A 22937-nucleotide genomic window follows, 5' to 3' on the forward strand; every position below is an offset into this window, starting at 1 on the left:
TGACAAAAAAAAAAAAAAAAAACCACAAAAAAAAAAAAAAAGGAGAATTTAAATAAAATATATTTTTCTAACGCGCGTGCGGAGGGGACGTGGGCAGCGCTGCTAGGGCTGGGGGGGGGGGCCCCGCTCCCCGTTTCTTTGCACGGAGGTGGGCGAAGGTGTTTATAGGGAGCAGCGCCCCTGTTTTTAACTCTCCCCTTGACAAATGGCTGGAGGTTTCCCAGGAGAGTGGGTGAGCCCCGTCCCGGCAGTGGGAATGGAGCTGACCCCACACTCCTCCGCTCGCGGCGGCCCCGGGGCTGCCTACCTCGGTCAGAACAAATCCTCAGGTCAATCCAGCTATTAAAGGCGAGTTTTTGTTGCTATTCTGCCTTCCCGTGTGTTTGTGGGGCCGCCCGAGCGCCCCGGCCCCCCTCGCCCCATCCCGGAGCAGGGGCTGGATGGCCCCCGGGGCTGCAAGCGGCGGATGGCTCCTCCGCCCCCGGCTTTAATCACGTCAGCGCCGGTCCCGTCCCGCATCTTAACCCACCGACAGCACAACCAAAGCGGCTCCTTCTTGGGAGTTTTATTACCTTTAGAGTGTCCTTAAAGACGGGTTTATTCCGGTCCGTGGTGGGAGCGGGGAGATTGACTGCGGGCTTTATTCCCGTTGCCTCCCGTCCTTCCTCGGCTCCGGGGCAAGAGCAGGTTCGGTGCAATTTATTCCTTTTCTCTTGGCCGATCGCCGCCTTATCTGGAGTTGGTGAAATCCCCCCTTTTTTTTTTTTTTTTCTTTTTTTTTTATAGCAGCGATGGAGACGCGCGCCGGGCGGGATTCGTTCTGACAGGCACCGTCTGAGGAAGGGGCAGCATTCCCTCCCACCCCCTCGGAAGTAATTAAACCCCCCAAAAGCCAATTAATCTCCGAGATAAAACAATTAAGAGGTGACATTGCGTGCAGCCAACGTGCTCAGTGTCTTGGGCTGTGGTTTATAAGGTGGAAGGGGAGGTGTGGGGAGCAGGGACGGGGGCTGCCCCCAGCACAGGGACCCCCCCATCCGCACAGCCCGGGGGGACGGCGCTGCCCCCACCAAACCCCTTCAGAGCCGATGGCAAAAGGGCAGAGGGAACTCCCCCAGCACCAGCAGAATCAGCTTCCCGCTTTTTTCTTTTCCCCTATGGCTTTAAGGACCGCTGAAGTTTAATGCCTTTATTTCACCGCAATCGTTTGTTGGGTTTTTGGTGGTGTATATATTTTTTTTTTTTTGCTACGAAATGGAGCAATTAGCAGTCATTACCTCCCCGTAAGTGTGGTGGCCGCACACACACACACACACACACACCGCCCCCCTGCTTAACAAGGGTCCGTGCCTTCGCTTCCATCCCGGCTAACGCAGGAGCAGCAATCACTGCCCTGCCGGCGGCTGCTATGCTTTATTTTAATTTTTATTTACTAAATTCCGGGCTTTTTTTTTTTTTTCTTTTTTTTTTTTTTTTAACCGCGTAGGACTGGCATGTCATAATAAAACGTATATTCCCTCCGCAAAGAGAAACCAACCATCCTCTCTGCATCATTTCCATGGACAACGCTCTCGCCGTGTAATAGCCGCCCTGCTCGGCTGCCTCCCAAATGCCGTCAGCCCGGCTGCTCGGAGAGCACCGAGATGTGCAGGCAGCGGAGGCAACCCTCCGCGATTCCGCCGTGATTTTTAAAAACACTGAGCCTTTCTGCTCGACTCAGCCTCGGCGAGCCCCGAGCATCCCCGGGCAGGAGCCGCCGGCTCGCGTGGGCCTGGGGATTTGGGGGGGGGCGGTGACCTTGACCGCCCACCCCCGGCTTCCCACATTAAAAATCATCTTTTTTTTTTTTTTTTTTCCCTCCCCCCGGCAATCTCTCAGCCCTGGGAGCGTTTTCCCGCTTCCCCCGTCCTGCGTGCGCTGGCGGAGGCTGCAGCATCCTCCCTCCCGGGCTGGATGGGTTACTCAGCCGTTGCCATAGCAACGGCGTCTGCACCAAAACTCCCTGCGTTTCCCCCAATTCCGTGTGGGTTTGGCGCTCAGCGGGCCGGTCCCTGCGATGGAGGAGGTGATGCTGGAGGAGATGATGCTCGGTCCAGGTTCCCTTCCCTGACCAAAGCTGCAGATGCCCCTTTGGGGTGAATTCAGGGGGTTCTGGGCAATGATCCCGGTGGTGCAAATGATGCTCAGAGCAGGTCGGAGGCTCCCCTTTCTCCCAAATTAAATCACATGCAAAGTTCTTGCTGCTGCTTCAATGAGAGGGAGATAACCCACCTCAGCAGCATAATACAGAAGCTGCGACAGCGCTTTCACAAAAGCTCTATAATGTAGGGGAGATGCGAGTTATAAATCTGAGCAGCAGTAATATTCATCCCCAACAAAAGCGGCATGTTTATTTATCGGTTTTACTATTTTCTGTAAAATTTACAGTTGACAATATGCCTGAATGCAGCGGAGATAATTTAAGCGTGGCTCCAACCCGCCTGGCATCGAGGAAAGGGAAAGGGTAACATGTTTAATCTTTTTTTTTTTTTTTTTCCCCTTAATTCCAATTCTAAATAAAGGGCGTGATTTATCGGAGAAGGGAAAGCACAGCTTTATTTCAGGGCCGTGACAGCTAATTGAAAAAGAACAGTCATTAAGGACGGTAATGTGTTCCACAGAAATGATTTTTGGAATATTCTGCCGTCATTTCCCAACCGCGCCTGTGAAATGAGAGTCAGCCCCAAAGTTACGGGGCCCCGGGAGCGGCGGGTGATTACGGGGAGGTGGCAGCGGGGAGGGGGCGCGGAGGGCCACGGAGCGGGTTCGACACGCCGAGAGGATGTGCTGGGCGAGGACCGGTCCTGCCAGGGGCTCCCAGTGTGCCGCGGCACCGTCACCAGTGTCCGGGGGTGCTGAGCCCCACAGCGCGTGGGGCACATGGGACCCGGATGGGGTTGGGAGAGGTGGGATGACTGCGGCTGGGGAACGGGGTCCTGGGGTTTGGGTTAGGGTCCTGGGCTGGGGGTCGGGGTCCCAGGGCTTGACAGGGGGGTCCTGGGCTGGGGTCGGGGCCCCAAGGGTGGGGGTCAGGGTCCTAGTGATGGGGATGTGGGTCCTGGGCTGGGAGTGAGGGTCCCAAGTCTGGGCACGGGGGTCTTCGTTTGGGGGGGGTCAGTGTCCCAGCTCCCAAACCTGCTGCTCTTCTCTCCCGGCCATCCCTGCCTGACCTGCCCTAAAATCACAATCCCCTTAATTGCAGGTCTCATGGGGGGTGGCTCCGGATCCCATTCACCCCTCTCCTTTTTAGCTGCTAAACCCGGGGCCACCCCCAATTAGGATTTCCTTGAGTCCTGCCCCAAAAGGGGGGGCAGAGCAGCGCGGGGAGCAGGGCTGCCCGTGCCACCCGGCCCCGGAGCTGCGGCTCCCGCTCAGCCCCTTCCCCGCACGCTAATTACATTTTTTGCACGTCGCCCTCGAGTCGGCCGCGGTGGCATTAGCCTCCTGCCGGCATTAATCAAGAGGACGGCGTTAATTCACAGCTGAGGACGTCTCCCAGCTGAGCGGCCAGTCCGGCAGTCCCCGCGGGAGTGGGATGGAGCGGGGTCAGCGGGAGGAACCCACAATTTAACGTATCGGACCTTCCCATCACCGTCGGGGGACCGCAGCCGACACGGCGGGGCGAGATTCCCTCCCCTGGAGGAATGGAATCGCTGGCATTGCAAAAACAAACCAAAAAGAAAACAAACAAAAAAAGGAGGGCTGAAAGGATGCATCGTCGCCCGCTCTGTGAGGTGCCGGGGTACGTTTAGGCAACATCAGAGGAATTTGGGGCGAATATAGAGTTGCGTTGCTTTGCCACGCCGCCGAAAGGGAAAGGAAAAATCCGGCCGAAGAACCGAGCGGTTCTGCTGCGGATGTTTTATCCTGAATAATTTTACCCCGTTTCTGTTTTGTCTATATGCATTTTTAATGGCCTCCGTTCCACGTGTTTGCCGCCTGCCTTCGTGGGCGACGTGGGAGCAGAACTCACCGATATTCCCCGGGGAGGCTCACTCGATGCTTGGCGGGTTACTGGGTCCAGCGGGCAAAATTCGGGTTTGTTTTTTTTTTCCCTTCTTTTCCCCATCCTCATCCCAAACCCCGCCGGGATGGGGGCGACCAGCAGTGGGAGGAGACGGAGCAACGACACGCTGCTTGTCCCGGGGTGTCTGCAGGTGGGGGGGGGACCAGGCGCCAGCCCCCACTGCCGGGCTCAGCACCGCATGCGGGCGCAGGAGAAACGATGCTTTTTCAGCTGCTTTTTTTTTTTTTTTGCATAGTTGCTTCTTTTCCCCCTAGAGAGCCATTTGGGGACATTGAGGGACAAATTAAAGTGGTGGTGGGGAAACCCACGGAGGGCATCTTGGGAAGGTGTCCCATCCGAGCGGCTCGGAGCGCCGCACTCCCGTCTCGGGTCGCTGGCTCCTGGCCGTAAATCCCCAGCCCCGTATTCCCCTCCCCCACCCTCTCCCCCTCCCCCCCCCCCACCTTGCTCCCGCCTGCTTTCCCGCAATCCAAAATTCAATGCCGGAGATGAGGAATACACGTTAGGAAACGGCCGCTTACCGCAAAGCCCTGGGATCCTTCCCGCTCCGCGCGACGAGCTCGAGCACGTACCTGGGCTATTTGTATGTAAAACAGGTTTTTTATTAAATAGGCAAACAGCTACGAAGACGAGGTCAAATATTAGGTTTCCCGAGCTGTCATTATAACGGTGATTTAACCCGAGGTTATCTACCAAGTCATCACTTTTATTATTTTTTTTTTTTTGGGGGTGGGGGTGGGGAAAGCTATTTGCCGTCATAATAGACGGGCTTGCCAAATCCAGCCACGAAAAATTAACGAGGAGCGTCTCTGCTCCAGCACGGCCCGGCAGCATCCCACTGCCATGGCGCTGGGTCCTGGGGGCGCCGCACACGGGCTGCCCGCCTCCCCTCCATCCCATACACGTTGACCCACGCTGCCCCCCCAAACCCGTCCCCGTGTAGGGAAAGGTGAGCCCAGACGCACCGGCTGTTCCTGCCGCAGCTCTTCAGCTGCCCCCCCAAAATTGACCCCAAAACGCATCAGTGGCCGCTGGCTCCGGGGTGGCCCCTGTCCCCGCTGTCCCCCAAACGGGCGTTGGGCTCCTGCGCTGCCTCTGCGTGTCCCCCTCGCCTCCCTGAGCAGCTGTCTGTCCCTCTGCCCTCTCCGCCCCATCTGTCCTGTCCGACTGCTAATAGGAACCCTGTGCCCTTCCAGCGGGTAATTAAGCACTGCGTAAGGTGAGCGAGGGGAACCTCCTCCCGCTGCCAAAGCCTTCCTCCCCTGCAACCTCCTCGGTCACAGCATCTTCCACGGCGATGGACCCTGCGTAGGTCTTTTGGGGGAAAACCCCACGTGGATGGTGCCCACAGGCGGCTCGGCAGCGGGAGCAGCCCCGGGCTGGTCCACGGCACGCGGTGCGGCCCAGGGACAGGGCATTGCCCCCCGGGGGAGCGGTCAGTGCTGCTCAGCCCGATGGTTCCCAGCTCCCAGCAGATACCTGCAGTGGGGTGCCGGGCGCCCCGCAGCCACCCCGTGCCATTGAGAGCAGCACCCAACAGGTGGCAGTCACCAATCTGCCATTAATTTCCCTTTTAATCACCGTCTCCCGGCTGCATCCCCCTCCAGGGCTCGGGCCGGACGCCCTTTATTTTCAGGATAAATCCCCCACCCCATTTTTAGCAGCCCGGACCTGCAGCATCCCCCGCAACACTGGTAGGGACGGGCACCTCCCTGCCCCGCTGCGGGGGACAGACGTGCCCCACCACGCGCCAAAACTGCAGCCCAACGCAGGGGGATCCACAGGCACCCCCAGGCCGGGGGCGACGCGGGCAGTGCCGGCAGCACCCCGTCCCTCTGCATCCCCGGAACGGGAGACGAGCGCGCCGGCAGCTTCATGGGGTGCGGGTGCTCCCCTGTCTCTCCCTGATGCTAATGAGGTTATGCCTCCACGAGGGAGACACGAGGCGAGGTGGACACGCTGGAGGGGAGGGACGCCATCCAGAGGGACCTGGGCAGGCTGCAGAGGTGGGTCTGTGCCAACCTCGTGCAGTTCAACCAGGCCCAGTGCAGGGTCCTACATCTGGGGGGGGCAATCCCAAGCACAGCTCCAGGCTGGGCGGGGAACGGCTGGAGAGCCGCCCTGAGGAGAAGGCCCTGGGGGTGCTGAGTGACGAGAAGCTCACCATGAGCCGGCAATGGGCGATGGCAGCCCAGAAGGCCACCCGCATCCTGGGCTGCATCCCCAGCAGTGTGGCCAGCAGGGCGGGGGGGGATTCTGCCCCTCTGCTCTGCTCTGGGGAGACCCCACCTGGAGTACTGCCTCCAGCTCTGGGGCCCCCAACATAGGAAGGACGTGGACCTGCTGGAATGGGGCCAGAGGAGAGCTACGAGGATGATCTGAGGGCTGGAGCCCCTCTGCTGGGAGGACAGGCTGAGAGAGTTGGGGGGGTTCAGCCTGGAGAAGAGAAGGCTCCAGGGAGAGCTCAGAGCTCCTTCCAGTGCCTAAAGGAGCTCCAGGAGAGCTGGGGAGGGACTTTTTCCAAAGGCATGGAGTGATGGGACGAGGGGGAATGGCTTCAAACTGGAAGAGGGGAGATTTAGATGAGATATTAGGAAGAAATTCTTGGCTGTGGGGGCGGTGAGCCCCTGGCGCAGGGTGCCCCGAGAAGCTGTGGCTGCCCCATCCCTGGAGGTGTTCAAGGCCGGGTTGGACGGGGCTGGGAGCAACCTGGGCTGGGGGGGGGTGTCCCTGCCCGGGGCAGGGGGTGGCACTGGGTGGTCTTCAAGGTCCCTTCCAACCCAAACCATTCGATGATTCTACAATTCTATGATCGAGGTAGACCAGCGAAGGCAGCGCTGGGGGTGGTGGGGGCGCCCAATGACCTGGGTGAAATCCAGCCCCACCGCTGCAGCCTCTCCTGTTCTCCACAGCGTTCCCACAGCGTGGGGCTGCGGCTCAGTCACTGGGGCTTTGTGATTCGGGTTATATCCATGTCTGGTGGGATCTGCTGCTGGTGGGAGCCTGTAAATCGCTCCGTACCTTTTCCTCAGAGCTGCCTCTTCACTTTTTTCCTTTTTTTTTTTTTTTTTTAAAGCTATAAATAAATATCTCAGCCTTTGTGGGCACCTGTGGGCAGACTCTCAATTGCCAGCACACAAGCTCCCCGTGGCATTGCGTGGGCTGGGACCCCCAGGGACCCCCCCGAAACATGCCTGGCGTGATCGGGGACTGCCCGAACCCGGCTCCAGGGACCGGCAATGCTCCGGCACCTGGTGCAGGTGGAGGACTTGGTTGTTCCTCGCTTTCCTGGGAGTGAGAGGCTGTGGGTGACACGGAGAAACCAATACATAAATAAGCGTGATGCCAGTGTCATAGTCAAGAAGCCCAAATGGTGAAGGATCTCCCAAATTAACTGTGCGTGAAATTGGATAGAGATGGTGGCTTGGTCCATCCTTCACTGCAGAGATTTGCGTACGGCGCCAGAGTCTCCCACCAGCGATGAGGTTGCTGCCTGGTCAGGAAGAGACAAAAATCTTCCCATAGGACCGACTGATCACAGCAGGGAGCAGCCATCAATGGAGCCAGTCCCCGGGTCCGCCTGGATCCAGGAGGGGACAGCAGGTCCTCCCCCAGGACCGCACTCCCCAGCCCATGGACCTGCTCCCTGGTGCCACTCGAGCACTTTGCAAGGACCTGCTGGGACTCACGGGCCCAAGCATCAAACCGCTCTGCAAAATGTACCACGTGAAACGTGCCCATCAGTGGGGTTTGTTCAAAAGACACTTCAAATGAGACTTTCCCTCTTTTTTCTCCCAGTTTTCCATGTTGGTGACCCTGTGCATGAGCCCCATCCTCACCCTGGCAGGTGGCCCTGGGTCTGGATCACTTAGAAGCCATGTGAGATTTCCCAGTCCGTTGAGGTTGGGATATTCAACCCCCTCTTATGAAGACACTTCCCAGGGCCTCTGTGGGGACAAAGTGCTCACAACACAGTTACAAACATATTGTGCGAGTACCAATATACTTTAGGACTTTAACATGAGTAGCTATATGCATATATAGGACTTAGGAAGAGCATCACCAGTTTTGCCGTAGCAGGCATCATCCACGGCGGGTGCCCACTCTGCCATCCCTCTCGGGAGCCTGGCAGTGGAGGTGCCTTCCCAGACACATCCTCTGCCCAATGTCCCCATAACGATGTGTCTGGAAACAGCAGGCATGCCCTTGGCCAGGCCAGGCAATGCATAGATTAGACAGGAATGCCCCCCAAAAGTCTTCTTAAATAGTTTGGTGCAACCATCTTTGCAATCGCAAAGACAGATTAAGGGTGGTTGTATGTTCTCCATGGGCCCAGAGCGGCAGTGGTCTCCAATGCCTGCCAGCCCCCAGGCAGCAAGATCAGTCAAAGAATACGCTATAGGGCAGCGTTGGACCGTGCTCGTCCCACACCAGGGGCCAGTGCAAGGGTGGCCACCATCACAGTGGTGGCCATGGGTAACACCGGAGGACCATGGCCCTCTTGCAGGCATCCAGGTTGAGTTTAGAGGACTGTCGTCTCCTTCTCAGTCATTGAAGACATCTTGGAGAAGCTCCTGTGAACGATGCTGGAGTGGCCCGTCTCCTCACTGAGGGCGTTCACCAGTCTGGAAAGGATGGTAACCTTGAACTTCTTAAAGTCCTGGCCCATGAAGACGTAGAGGACGGGGTTCATGCAGCTGTTGGAGGCAGCGAGCGCCGTGGTTATGGGGATGCTGATCTCAAACACGGAGCGTGAGATCACGTCGGGCTTTGTTTCCAGGAGGTTCAGAAGGTGGTAGGGACTCCAGCAAAGGAAGAAGGTGACTATAATGGTGACGATGATCTTGAAGGGCTTTTTGGACTTGGCAAGGCGGTTTCGACGCAAGTTGAAGACGATGGCAACGTAGCAGAAGGTGATGATGGTTATGGGAAGGATGTACCCAGCGAGGAACCTGGTGATGTTCACCGTTCGGTGCCTCATTAGTGCCAGGGCTTGGTAAGACTTATTCCTGGAAAGGGAAAAGTTGCTAAAACAAATCACGGCGTTGTGGGTTTGTGCCGTGTCTCGGAAGACAAGAGATGGGCAGCTCATAATGACACCAATGGTCCAGATAATCAGGCAAACTAGATACGCGAGGTTGGTCGACCGATGGTTTTGAGACCAGACGGGAAAAACCACTGACACGTAGCGATCAAAGCTGATGGTGGTGAGCAGAAGGACACTGGTGTACATGTTGAGGATGAGGAGGAAGGAGTTCAACTTGCACATGACTGTCCCAAAGATCCAGTTGTACCGCATGGCCGTGTAAGCAATGTTTATGGGCAGGAAGATGTTGAAGAGGAAGTCAGCGACGGCCAGGTTGAGGAACCAGATGGCATTGACCGACTTCTTCATCTTCAGAGTTATGATTGCAATGACGAGGCCATTCCCCAGGATGCCCAACACGCAGGACACGCTGTAGATGACGACGGAGAGGATCCGCGCAACGTCCTTCGGGTCGTGGGAAGGGTCTGTCCACACACCACTGGTCTCCTCATAGGTGTAATCTGGGTAGTCACTGTAGTTATCAACATCATCCAAGTAATTGGACAAATTGGAAAGTGCCATTATCTGTAAACAAACTACAGCCTGGTCAGTCCCAGGGCCTCCTGCTGGTGATGTTTCTCTGCGTGTTTCTGCTGAGCAAACACATGGTGTTAATCACAGCGAGCACAGCCTGCGGGAGGGACGCCGGACCCCCAACACGCGCCGGCACAAGGGTCTGTGGAGAGAGGGGACGAAGCACACAGGTATGGGGGGATCCCGTGGGGACCCCGTTGCTGGCCCTGGAGGTCACCAACTCCTCACCAGGTTCCCAGCCCCTGACCAAGAGCCATCAGCTCCCTGAGCCACAGGACGTGATTCAGCCCCTCGTCTCCACCAGGATGTGGCTGCAGCCTCATCCTGCACAAAAATGTCTATTACCCGCCTACTTCCAAGGGAAAAACTAGGATGATGCTGATTAACAGCCCATTAACAGCTTTGAGACCTTCCAATCTGCAAAATATTACGGCTCTTCTCTTTTTTTTTTCTCCCGAGCACCCGGCAAATTGGACTGAAACTCCAGCGGGCAGGGACCACGCGCCCCACTGATGCTGGGCACTCAACCCGGCGAAACCGGCGTCGCCCCCTCTCACCTCTCCTCCCCGAGGCGGTGGCCGTGCTCTCGCTGCCGCTGGACGCCCGGCGGGACGGGGGGAAGAGGCGGCGGCAGTTCAGCGTCCCGCGGCACAAAGGCAGCTCCCTCCGCGCAGATCCGGGGACGGAGCTGTAATATTAAAGCCAAGATCAAACAGAGGCCGTTCACCCTCGGATGCGGGGTTAAGGGAGGAAACTGAGACTCAGCCGCCGCCGCCGCCGTGATTTAACCCTGTGCAGTCTCCCCGGCAGCCGTGGGGGGCTGTGCTGGCCTGGGGGCTCCCCCACCACGGAGCTGGTAAAGTTGGGATCCTGCCATCATCCCAACAGCTTTTGGGACAACCCAGGAAGAAATCCCGTACCGCACACTTGGTACAAGCGTCCGACGCGAGGCAGCATCAGTAGGTGCACGCAAAGAACCCTACAATCAAGCCCAGGGCAACGCTGGTATAAATAATTAAAGCCACGAATATGCGCGAGGTGTCTGGGCTCTCACACAGTTATTTCTCTGATTAAATCGGTGCCCTGCGTGCTTTAAAATGTTAATTGTGATAACAGCATCGGTTGCCACGATCAGAAGCCGGTCTCCACCAGCCACTTAGCCCTGCGGTAAATGGGTTCAACCACTCCCCTGTGCACAGCCGCGGTGGGTTTAAAGCCGAGAGCCACCAAAGGCAATTAGCGACACCCGAGCACGCCGGAGCGAGCCATGGCAAGAGGGGCAAGATCTCTGCAAACCTCAGGACGGGGTGTCGCACCCGACCTTCTCCTTGCGGGAAGGATGCAGCTCTGCCCATCCAGGCTGGACCCTCACGTTCTCAAGGACTTTCAGCTCAAAGGTGCCCCTGAGCATGACCCTCCCTGCGAGCCCCGCTTTGAAATCCCCGTGGTGTTTTGTGTTGTAACCTATTGTTTCTCCCTGGGCTTTTCCTCCTGTTCCTTCCTGCCGTTGCTGCGGCTCCCATCGCTGCAAAGTCCCCGGCCGGGTGCTTAAATCGCAGCTCCACCGCCTCTCCCCTTGCCCAGCTCCAGGGGACAGTAAGCAGCCAGAATAAATAAGGTTTTAGCGCAAAGCTGGTGAATTAATTTGAGCTGGAAGGAGGCCTTGCCCTGGCAAAACCTTGATCGTCGAAAGGATGAATCAAAGTTGATGATCCGGTGGAAGTAACAGTATCAGCAGAACTGGCTCTTACAGCGCTGACTGTTAATGTTCCTGGCTAACGAGCCATCCTGACCGCTGCCTTTACGGACCAGCGGTTTTCATGTCATCACCTTTCCAAAGGCAAAGCCGCAGAAAAATGGAGGATCCCAGAGCCCCACGTCCATCCCATCCCATTCCACCCCACTGCATCCCATCCTACCCCACTGCATTCCATCCCACCACATCCCACCCCATTGCATCCCACCCCACCCCACCTCATCCCACCGTATCCCATCCCAACCCACTGCATTGCATTGCATCCCATCCCATTCCACCCCACCCCACCGCATCCCACCTCACCGCATCCCATCCCATCCCATCCCATCCCATCCCATCCCATCCCATCCCATCCCATCCCATCCCATCCCATCCCATCCCATCCCATCCCACTCCACCCCACCCCACCCCACCCCACCGCATCCCATCCCATCCCATCCCATCCCATCCCATCCCATCCCACCACACCCCACTACATCCCATCCCATCCCCCTCAGCCAGAGAGCCCCAAAGCTCCTGGGACTCGCTCTGCTATTGGGGAGAAACCCACAAGAAATGCCACCCCCTGCCATTCCCAGCCTGGTGCCACCCCCGGGGACGGACCGCTGCCCCTCACCACCACGAGGTCAGCCAGACCCCGTGCGCTGCAGCCCCCTTCAGTCCCCTGCTGGGAGGGAGCTTTACAGGCTCCTCTTCCCGTTGTGCCCACCTCTATATTTTTAATGCAAAAATCTCCTCTTGATTATTATTTTTTAATCGCTGAGCCCAGAGAGCGTGGTGACATTCCGCTTGACATTTCAAAGCTGTATTTAATGGACTATTTATTTGAATTGTCTGCTTATTTTGCTCCCCCCTCTCCCTTTTTTTTCTTGGTTTTGACGTTTGCCCTTCTCAAGGCAGACAGACGAGGCAGGGGATGGAAAAGAAACACCCCAGACCTCTGCCAGGTTGGGCAGCGGGGTGGCCCCACTCCCCAGTTGGGGTGAGGATGGCTGGAGAGCGACGGGAGCCACAGGGCTCTGTTTCCCCACGGGGTTTGGCAGACGATGGGTTTGTTCCCAGGGCTCCTCCGGAGCTCTCGCAAACCCCAAGGCAGCAGACAAGCAGCTGCCGAAACTGCCGGGAGCCTCCCGGCAGCGCTCTGGGCACCGGCAGCTGGAGCCCAGTTGGAAAATCATCTGGTAAATTCCCACCTTTCTCCCCAAAATGGAGAGCTTGCGGGGCGGCTGCGTGAAACCTCCCCATTTCTCACTAAAAAAAAAAAACCCAAAAAACAAAAACCAAAAAACAAAAAAAACCCCAAAGTTTGGCAAAAAAAAAAAAAAAAAAAAGCCACATAATCACAAGCGTCTCCCAACGCTCTTCTCTGGGTTGAAAATACCCGGCTCGAGCCAAAACCGCTTCGCTCTCCGTTCGGTCGATTCATCTCTGTCCTCCTACCTCAACAAAAATGAGCACAGGATCTACCCAAAATAGCCTTTTTGTCCAGCCGGCCGCTGCCGGCCCCGTCATTCCCGCAGCTGTATTTGTCTTGGTACCCAGGGAAGGCCGAGTCCCGCCCGCGGGCGCCGGGGTGGGATTCCCGACGGGCGGCTCGCGCACCGGCAGCATCCCGGCCGCGCACCGGGGGAGGATGAGGTCAGGGATGTTGTTCTTGGGAAGGCAACAGGAAACGGAGAGAACAGCAGAAAAATGTTCAAATCCAGCTTTTCTGGGCGAAAGCTTTTCCGTGGCCGGGCCAGACGGGCGGGGGACGGATGTGACCGGGGTTACGGGGATGGGATCTCAGCCAGGTCCGAGTGCCGGGGATGCTCGTCCCTGCCAGCAGCGGGTACCACCAGGGGAACCGGTGCTGTCGGAGCTCTCAGCTGCCTGCACCAGGCGTTTCTAGAGACAGGCAGGCTGCCAGCACTGCCTGCTGCCTCCCCCGGTGCCTGAGGGCAATGCTTTTACTGGAGGGACTGGAACAGGTTGGGGGGAGGAGAATGGAAATAATCTAATAAAATCAAATAAAAGAAGCAGACCAGCTTTTGAGCGCACAAGATCCCGCCTGTGCTGTCAAAGTGCATCACGCTTTTGCCCACACGATGCTACCGAACCGGGCTGGGACCAGCACAAGCCTGTGCGGGGGGTCCCCACAAGCACTGGGGAAACTGGGGGGGGTGCCCTTGAGTTAGTCCTTGTTCCCCCACGGCACCCGCTTCGCACCCACAGGGTGCTAAGGATGGGAGGGACACTGAGGGACAGGACGGGCAGTCCCTGCCTGCGTCCCTGCCTGCGTCCCTGCCTGCACAGCTGCTGCCGCCCCCGGGCAGCTGCTCTGCCTTTTTCTCATTTGAGCGTTTCCCCCTCCCCTCCTCCCCAGCAGCGGTTTCCGAGGTCCCAGCGCACCCCAACCCCAAACCCGCTTCCTCCGGCACATGTGGGAGGAGGGCGGCCAGGCAGCCCACGCAGCGCAGGCAGCCCCGGCGCAGCCCCGCGCCCTCACGGATGGGAATTGGGGGCAGATGTTTGGGGCCAACACATGGTGGAACATCTGAGGAGCTTTGGGGAGGGCACGGGCTGAAGCATCTCCATGTCCCCCCGGACCCACTGCCAGCGGTCCCCTCCGGGCCCTGCCGCAGCACTGGAGTTCCCCCCATAGCAGACACTGGTCCCAGTTCCGTGGGGGCTTTTCACTCTGGTTGAGTTTGTGTCCCACCCCACGGGCCAGATCCTGGGCGCAGCGAGCTCCCATTGATGGCAGGAGGAGCATACCCTAGGGAAGATGGATGCTCGCCCCATCCCGAGCTGGCATCTGAGGCCACCCCATCCATCCCTCCGGCACCCGCATTTTTCCAGCCCGGGGTTACACGGGAGGAACGTCCCCTCCGGGATCCAGTGCCCAGCCCCGCGGCGGCAGCTCCCGGTCCCATGCAGGGAATCGCCAGCGCTCAAGGGGAGCGAGAAAATGGAATGGGAAAGCAGCTCTGGGTATCCAGCTCCAGTTCACCCTTATTTTAGCCAGCAATTGCCATGGCAACACCTACCGCAGGGAGAGATGCTGCGCAGCATCCTGCTCCCCACGAGGATGCCCCGGGGACGGAGCCCCGGCCCTCGGTGTGAGTCGGTCGCCACCCACGTGCCCATCAAAAGGGACACACCGCTGCAAACCCTGAGCCCTGACCTGCCCAAACGCTGCCCCTGGGCCGCGGTGCCACCCCTGCCACCCCTCCCTGAGCCGGCCGAGAAGGGGACCGGGCCGCTGGACACCACGGGAGAGGCAGCATCATGCTGGGCATCCACCACAGCCTGACGCCGAGCACACGGGCTCCCGCCAGCGAGGGTTCGGGCCGGCAGCTCCCCCAAGTCACTGGTGGCGGGGGGACCCCCAAAGCAGAAGGAGGGGCAAAGCCAGTCCCCGCGGGAAACTGAGGCACGGAGCTGTGCCCCATGGCCGGCCGCAGGACGGCGGGGAATTCTGAGCCCTACCTGCACCCACGGCGCTCCGACGCATCCCCGCTTCAGCGCCGCGGAGCCGCCCTCGATTCCTCCTTTCGCCGGGACCCCCGTGCCTGGCAGCCTTCGGCACCCCCGGCTGCTCCCCACGTACCCGCTAAGGCTGCGTCCCCCCGGCCCGTGTGAACAGGAATTAAAAAAAAAAAAAAAAAAAGGAATAGCTGGAAAAGGCAGCCTTAAAAAAAAAAAAAAAAGCCAGCTGTGCCCAGGGTGGGACGGAATAACAGCATGAGTCAGTGTTTATCTGGGCAGAGCCAGCCAGGCTCTGCGGGTCCGAACGGGTTGGGGTGGGATGGGACTCCACCAACTACCCCCGGCCACAGGCGTGGGGTCACCCCGATGGGGAGCGCACCCCAGTCCAGCCAGAAACCTCAACGCACAGGTCGTGCGAGGCTCTTCCCAGGGCAAAACTCCTGCCGGAGCCCGAAAAGGGAACCTGTCCTTCCCCGGCACAAAGCGCCCCGGCTCGTTAAGAGCCGCCCCATGAGTAAAAGCCCGGCCCAGCCCTCCGCTCCCGGCCTTTCCCTTCTTGTCAAGGGTTGAGCATGAAAAGGGAAAATCTTAAAGCGTTTGTACCTACACAGGCAAAGATTTTCTTTAAAAGGGGCAGTTTGTGTTTCTGCGCTGCTTAAAATGACTCGAGCTTCTTCCCAGATAATAAAAGTTCTTTCATCTCCTCTTCTCTCTCTGGTTTTATTTATTTTTTTTTTTTCATATATATAGGTTGCTATTAATCCTGGGCTCTCCTGGCACTTTGCAGGCAATAAAAAGGCCAATAAAACTCCCTTTTTCTCAGCACCCCCCCTGCTGCATGGCACCAGCCCAGGCGGTTGGGGTAGGGTGTGAAACGCTGGGATCCCAGGGGATTTGCATCCCCTTTAAGGGCTCCGGGACCTGTCTCAGCCCCGTGAGGATGTCCCTAACCATGGCCTGGGCTTTGTCACAGCTGGTTGGGGACAAAGCCAGCACGGGCCTTGGGGACACCGTATAGAGGCACAAGGCGGCCGCTCGCGTGCCACCTGCGGGGCTGCTCCCAACTGCTCGGGATTTCGAGGGTACAAAGAGGAAGGAAACCAAGAAAAGGAAACTGGTCTGTCCCTCCTGCCGCCAGAGGGACGGACGTGACCGTGTCGGGGATGGGGGAAGGTCAGGGCTGGCAGATCTCAGCCCCATCCCCCCCCAAATGTGAGAAAGTCACCCCGGATCCCCAGAAGCATCCTCCAGCCCCCGGCTCGCAGCTGCACGCCGTGCTCCCAGCTGCATGCTGATCAGCGCGGCAAAGAAAAGCCCCCCTGTTCTCCCTGTCCCCACCGAGGTGACGCCGCCACGCTCTAAGAACAGCCCCCCCATCGCCCCCCCTAAATTCACACCCAGTTCCTCTCCCCCTCTGCGCAGCGTTCCCACGGGCAAAGCCACCGCGGGGGCTCTCGTCACCGCAGGCTGCAAACCCCACCGCCAAAAAAGCTGCGGGTTTCGTGGTAAATTAGAAAAAAATTGGGGGGTTGGGTGGGGGACAGCGTTGCTCAGCGCGCGTTGGGACCCCGGAGGTCGCCGCTGCCCGCCGTCCTCCGCCGTGCCAAACCCCAAACCCACCGTACGACAACAGGGGAGCAAAAACCTCCTCCTGTCGCAAACCCCTTGAGCAAAGCAATGATTTTCAGCCAGCCGCAGCAAAACCCTCCCTCCCAAATGTACGTATAAAAATACATATATTCATATATATACATATAGTCAGACGTATTTACCTGAGTTTGATAAATCCCCGAGGGTTTGGGGCGCACAGAGGCTGGATTACACGTCCCCGCTTCTTCTATAACCTCATTAGGGCTTCCACGCAACCGACCCCGAGGTTACGTCGTTTGGGCGTCTGAGCGGAGGGTACCGTGGACATCGCGGAGCGTTCTCATCCCGAGAAGGACGCGCACGTATTGCCGATGGGAGGACGAGTTAAAAAAAAAAAAAAAAAAAAAGAACCGCAGCCGGTGGCATAAACCAGCTGCCGGGCTCGGCGCGGAGATGGGCAGTGCCTGGGAAGGGGGAAGCGATGCTCGGCAGCAGGATGTGGGGACTCGGGACCCGGGGTAGAGGCGCCTTCTTGCACAGTTCAACTGGACACGGAGAGGGGATGTGGCAGCCGGACGCCCTCGGCGTTGCGTCCCATCCACCACGGCCCCTGCGCCGCCCGCAGCCGGCTCAGGACCCCCATGGGACCCCTCGGGCAGGGTTGGGGGCATCCCTCACCAGGCAAAAAAGCCATGGTCGTCTCGCTGCTGGTGGGGAGCGCGGCCGAAGGGCCCCTGCGGTGCGGGATGGGGCATCTCCACCCCGGGGCTGCCCCACCGCCCTGCTCCCCAGGCCCCCCCCATCCCTGCCCCGCTGCCTGGGATGCCCGTGCGGGAGAGGGGTAACCCAAAACCGTCCCTGGGGTGTATGGCAGACGGGGAGCGCGTCCCCCCGTGGCCGTGCTGCCCCCTCCGGCACACTCGCCAGGTCCTGCCTGTTCCCAGCACCGAGGTGGGTCTGGATCCGGCAGTGAGTTCCCGGTGATGAATCAGCCCGTCCCAGTTCGCACTGGGAGCCCGGGCAGAGGGGCAGCAGCCCGGCACCAGCCTGGGCTCGACCCTGCTGTGCCTGCGAGTAGGCGGCGATTGCCGGCGGCGTGCACGGTGCGTCCGGCGATCCGGCACGGGCTGAGCCTGGATGGCCACAAACCTCCGCCCCGAGTCGGGGAAACCCATCCAGAGGGAGATACACACAAAAAACACACACACACACACACACACACATGCAGCGGCTGGACCACAACCCTGCACCTCGCTCCTGCGCCGGGAGCACCCGCGGCAGAGCCCCCACCCGCTCGCCATCACCAGTACCGATGTGCTTTCTGCCTCTGGGCTTCACCTGTGCACATGGGAGAAATCCCAATTTCCTCAGAGCCGGCGGCACCGCAACTGGAAAACTGCCACCCAACTGTCACCCAGGGGACAGCGGGCGATGCCCAGCGAGGAGCGATGCCCCAGGGCGGTTGTGGCCACCGCCGTGCCCGGTGCAGGTGGGGACATTAAGTCCCCTCGCACGTGGCTGAGCTCCAGCAGGAGCTGAAAAAGAGGAATCGGAGCCGGGGCCGATGTCCACCTTTGCACAACGCCGCGTTGCAACATCCCCCCCACAGCTGAATCAGGAGGAAACTTGCTGATGCGCCCGAATCGGCGCGTCTGACCCGGAGAAAGGAGAAGAGACGCGAGAATGTCAGACGCCTGCACCAGGCGGGGATGTGCCAACCCAGGCGACTCGTGACCGGCACGCTGGCGTCCCGCTGCCGGGGGCTTGGGGGACCCCCGGGATGGGGCAGCAGCTCCACGGGGCGCCGCGCGCCAGCAGCGATGCAGAGGATGCCACGCTGGCGTCCCGCGGCAGGTCCCCAGCGGGATGCAAACCCTTTGCACCCCAACGCGCCCGGGCGACGCAGTGTCCCCGCTGCAGCGGTAAACGCAGTTTACTCCCAAAAGCAACAAAAAACGTGAGAAACGTGGTCCTGGGTTGCATGGGGCAGGTTGCTCAGGTTGGCTCTGCCCCGTCGCTCCACCAGCGCCACCCGCCCTGTCCTCTCCTGCGGTAACACACCCCAGTCGCCCCCAGTATCCCCCTCTCGAGCCTTCCAGTGACCTTCCCAAATACCTCATGCGGTGCCAGGCTCTCCCGCTGCTCCGTGCCGGGCAGGATGAGGTCAGGACGCCAGGGCCACCCCGTGCCCGGCGAGGAAGAGGAGCACCGAAGGCTGACCGGGAGCGAGCCGGGGTGTCATCCCCGCGCGGACCCCGCTGCGGCAGGGCCAGGCACAGGCACAGCGCCGCTCCCCGCCGGTTTTAAGGGCGAAGGGAGGGGGAAGGAGTGGCGGCAGCATCCATCGCCGGGGTTTTCTTGGCAGCACGACGGTGCTCGGCGAGCAACAGCTGGGAGAGGGTGTGACGCCGGGAGCTGGGAACGCTGGCCCGAATCCTGCCGCGACCCAGCGTGAGGAAGCAACAAGCCGCTTCCCAAGGGGGCCTCCTTTCCTGTCCCGTCCTCCCCACCCCCCCTCCGCCCCCGTCCAGGCGCACACCGCCCTAACGACGGCTAACGAAGCACGGCAGGCTCCGGAGTGATGCCGGGGACCCCAAGGGGAGGCAGGTGGCCGCCAGCCCCCTCGCTGTGCTGTCCCCACCCTGGGTCACCCCTTGTCCTCCGCCGCCCTCCCCGCCGCCCCCAACTCCTTCCAAGACGTTGAGTCACTTCCCTTCGTCAAATCTGGCTCCCAAACCCCGCTGCCGCTGCTCGGGGGCCGCTCTCCCCGATGGCTTTCATTACCAGCAGGATGCAGCAGCTGCTTCCAGGCAGCACCCCCAGCCTGCGCGCAGCCCGCGGGGGGCTCGGCGGTAGCAGATCCATCACCCCCACCCCCCACAGCTCTGTTAACACAGGCGAAAAAAAGTCTTTTGGGAGATACTGGGGGGCTGCGAGAGGCACCAGGTTCTCCCGGGCGGGAGGGACGGCCAATTCGGGACACGGGGATGGGGTTCAGGGGGAGCCTGGTCCCAAAGGAGGAGGAGACCGGGAGGTTTTCCGGGGCAGCCCCCCGGGTTTGGGAGCACTGAGCAGCACATCCCCCACCCACGCAGAGCAGGAGGTTTTGGATAACCCCCGCGCTTGATGTGGCACCGAGAAAACCCCTTCCTTCCCCGCGCAGCCCCCACGCGCCTCCGCCGCGGCGTTGAGCCCAGCTGGGAGAAGACCCGGCGCAGGGTTTGGGTCCCCGTGGTTTGGGGTGTGACAGCGTCACCCTCGGAAGCACGAGGAGGTTTGGGGGCGATGCCCCCATTTTAACCTCCTCCCTCCGGCAGGACACAGCCCGGGGAAGGAGCAGGATTCATCCCGTGGGGACGCACCAGCACCGGCTCGAGCGGCACCGGTGCTGCCCTGGGTTTGCCACCAGCCAGTTCACCCACATCCCTAGCAGAAAGGATGTTCGTGCATTAAGGGTAATTAATTAAGGTTGACTAATTATCCTTGGCTGTAAAGACAGCCCTCAAAGCATCCTGCAGACCAAGCCAGCTTGGAGTCAAAGAACGTGACTGCACACCAGCTCCTGGATGAGGCCCGAAAGGACGCAGGGCGCAGGCAGCGCCGGGTGGCACGCAGCCCGTGCAAGAGGCAGGAGCTCCCAAAAACCGCCCTGCGGGCACGGCCGGGCCGGGGACGTGCGGCTACGACTGCTCCTGCAGGTGGCTTTGCCAAGGGCTGACCTCGGGGCACAGCACCGCAGCGATGCTGTGCTGCCGTGACAGACAGCGCCGGAGGGGTCCCCCGCCGAGGTCCGGCACAGCCTCAGTTTCCCCATCCCGGCTGAGCTTTGCAGAGCCCACAGCACTGGGATGGGAGCCGAGGGATGTGCCTGGGCAGGATGGGTCCGTCCCCTTGCCACCGAGTCCTTCCCCAGGCACCCGCCACCCCCGCCGGGCAGAGCAGGACGCGGGATCCTGCTCACAGGCACTTATTCCCGTGCTTAGCAAGAGGGCGAAGTTAAAAAACACGCTGACTTGGGATAAAATGTCATATCCCGAGTTGTTTGCCCTGCGCTGCGGTTTGGGGTTTCCCTCCGAGGCGCTCAGCATCGTCCGCTCAGCAAACCGCTGCGAGCAGCGGGACAAACAGCCACTTCCCAGGGACGGGGACAGTACGGAAACGCCACGGGGAAGAGCTCGGCGCACGGGCACGGGGCCGGCAGCTCCCGCGGCGATGCCGGGCACCATAAACCAGAATCTTTGGCATCCAGCACCTCCCCGGGCGAGCACACAGAGCGCCACCCACACCGAGCAAAGCAATTACAGCTTTAAATTCAGTGTATCAGTGGTTGATTTAGGTTTATTATAACCTCCCCGAGTGCCTCCCTCGGGGAGATTATAACAAAAGGAGGGCGAAAGGACGGAGCCCGGCGGGTCAAGCCAGCCGGTCCGGGCACTCGCCCTCCGCTCCTCTCCAGGTCGGAACCCGCCTGAGTCATCTCGAAGCAGATGTCACGCTTAATGTGGAAGAAATCGCTTAAAGCTTTTTCCTCTCCGGGACAGCTTTCTCCGTCATTCAGCAGCACTTTCCCTCGCCCTGGGCAGAGCCGCGGGGAAAAAAAAACCCACCGGAATGGCCGGGAAGGGAGGTGGGTTCAACTGCCGGGACAGGACACGGGGGTCCCCCTGCACTTCCCAGCCCCAAACCCTGCCCCGTTTCAGGGCTGGGGTTATCCCCCCGGATAAGCATCGCCCTGCCTTTCCCACGGGCGGGCTGTGGGGAGCTCATCCCTCCCGCTCTTGGCTTCGTGACCCGCGGCGGTAACGAGCTACGCATCCCGTTACTGCCTCACCATCCAAGTGGAAATGAAAACTCACTGCGCAAATAAAAAGCCCACGTACAGGATGTCAAATAGACTGCTCGCTTTCCCCATTTCACTGATTTGAAACAATCACGGAAAAAAAAACCCAAACAACTGAGTCCCAACCTTGTGCAACTCAGGGCTTATAAATAGCAGCGCGGCACGGGAACCCAGCAGGATGCTGCCGCGCAGCCGTGTCTGCGCTGGGATGGCGCTGCCGAAACCCGCTGCAGCCCCGGGGCTGGAATTGGCGCTGCTGGTTGCGGGAGGCACCACGTCCCGCCGGTTTCTGATTTGTGCGGGAGCTGTCAAGGGCCAGCGACAGCTCCAGGCGCGGGGATGAGGGATGCCGGGCACGGGCGCTTGGTTTTATTTTTAAACACCGGCATAGGACAACCTTTCCGGCATTATCAAGCCACTCGTTTCTTGCCTTCAGGCCCCCACCCGGCAGGTGACAGAGAGGACATCCCCCCGATGGGAATTTACAGGTAGATGCAGCTCTTCACGTCGAATCCCGGCTGAGGTCTGGGGTGGTTCCCAAGGAGGCATCGGGAACATCGGTGCTGAGGATGGTCCGCGTCCAGCAGCGCTCCAGCAGCGCTCCAGCATCTGCCTCTCCTCGCCGGGAACTGTTTTTGGTCCCCAAGGAAAGTTTGGGATGAGTGGGATGCTGATCGCTCAGCAGCAACCAGCCTCACCCCTTTTCCCACGGGACGCCCTGCCTCTGCCCAGAGCCACGCAGGACGGGGCGAGAACAAGAGTTTCCCACACCTTTCCACTGAAAAAAAAACAAAAAAAAAATATTATTTGGAGCAGTAAAACCCGAGGAGGAACAATAATTCCTTTCGCGAAGGGAGAGGCGAGGAGCAGCACCGGGCTTCCGCACGCAGTGCTTCATCCCGCGGGGCTCCTCAGGGGTTCAGGGTACTCACGAAGCTTCAGTGGGAATTGGAGGACACTGCAGCCGTGATGAAAAGCGGGGGATGAAGCGCCCCCGAGCATCACAGGGCGCCCTGCCCTGGGCTCCCTGCCCGCAGCCACGGCCAGCGCTGCCCCCAGCGCGGGGATGCAGCCCCGCTCGCGCCCGCCGGCCTCCCACATCTGCTGAGGAAGCAATTAGCCTGGTAACGAGCACGTCATCAAAACAGGAGCCAGGCTCACCTCATCTGTCCCCCCGGGGCTGAGCTAAAGGCTTTGCTGTGTCCACACCGGGCATCTGCACAGCAGCTTCAGTCTTGCGTTTCTCTCTCCCGCAGCTCGATTCATTACAAAACCACGGGACTGGTTTGGCTTTGCTCCCCCCGCCCCAGTACACGCTGTGGCGAGGGACGACAGTGGCAGCGCTGGTGGCCCCGGCTGGCACGTCCCCAGAGGCGGCGTGGGCTCTCACCCCGTCGCCTCCTGCAGAGCCCTGTTCGGGGGACACGTCTCCCACGTGCCGGAGATGCGCTTCATCCATCACACAATAAACCCTTCCCTTGGCATCCGCCCTGACCCGCTTCCGCTCCGGCTCTGCAGGCGCTGCTCCTCAGAAACCAGCCCCCACCACAGTGACGTGTGTCCAATACCCCTTCGGTGAGGAGCTGGAAAAACA

General features: G+C 59.8%; 1 protein-coding gene across 1 annotated transcript; it reads right to left on the minus strand.

The window, feature by feature from the left end:
- Positions 1-8082: 8082 nt before the first annotated feature.
- Positions 8083-14956, minus strand: CMKLR1 (chemerin chemokine-like receptor 1). The gene is made up of 3 exons (XM_082491492.1): positions 14914-14956; positions 10244-10374; positions 8083-9677 (listed from the first exon to the last, which is right to left on the minus strand). Exon 3 carries the CDS (start codon positions 9672-9674, stop codon positions 8589-8591), a length of 1086 nt encoding a protein of 361 aa, XP_082347618.1. The 5' UTR covers positions 9675-9677; positions 10244-10374; positions 14914-14956; the 3' UTR covers positions 8083-8588.
- Positions 14957-22937: the final 7981 nt, after the last annotated feature.

Source organism: Vanellus vanellus (genome assembly GCF_965231255.1).
Source record: "Vanellus vanellus genome assembly, chromosome: 16".
NCBI lineage: Eukaryota > Metazoa > Chordata > Aves > Charadriiformes > Charadriidae > Vanellus > Vanellus vanellus.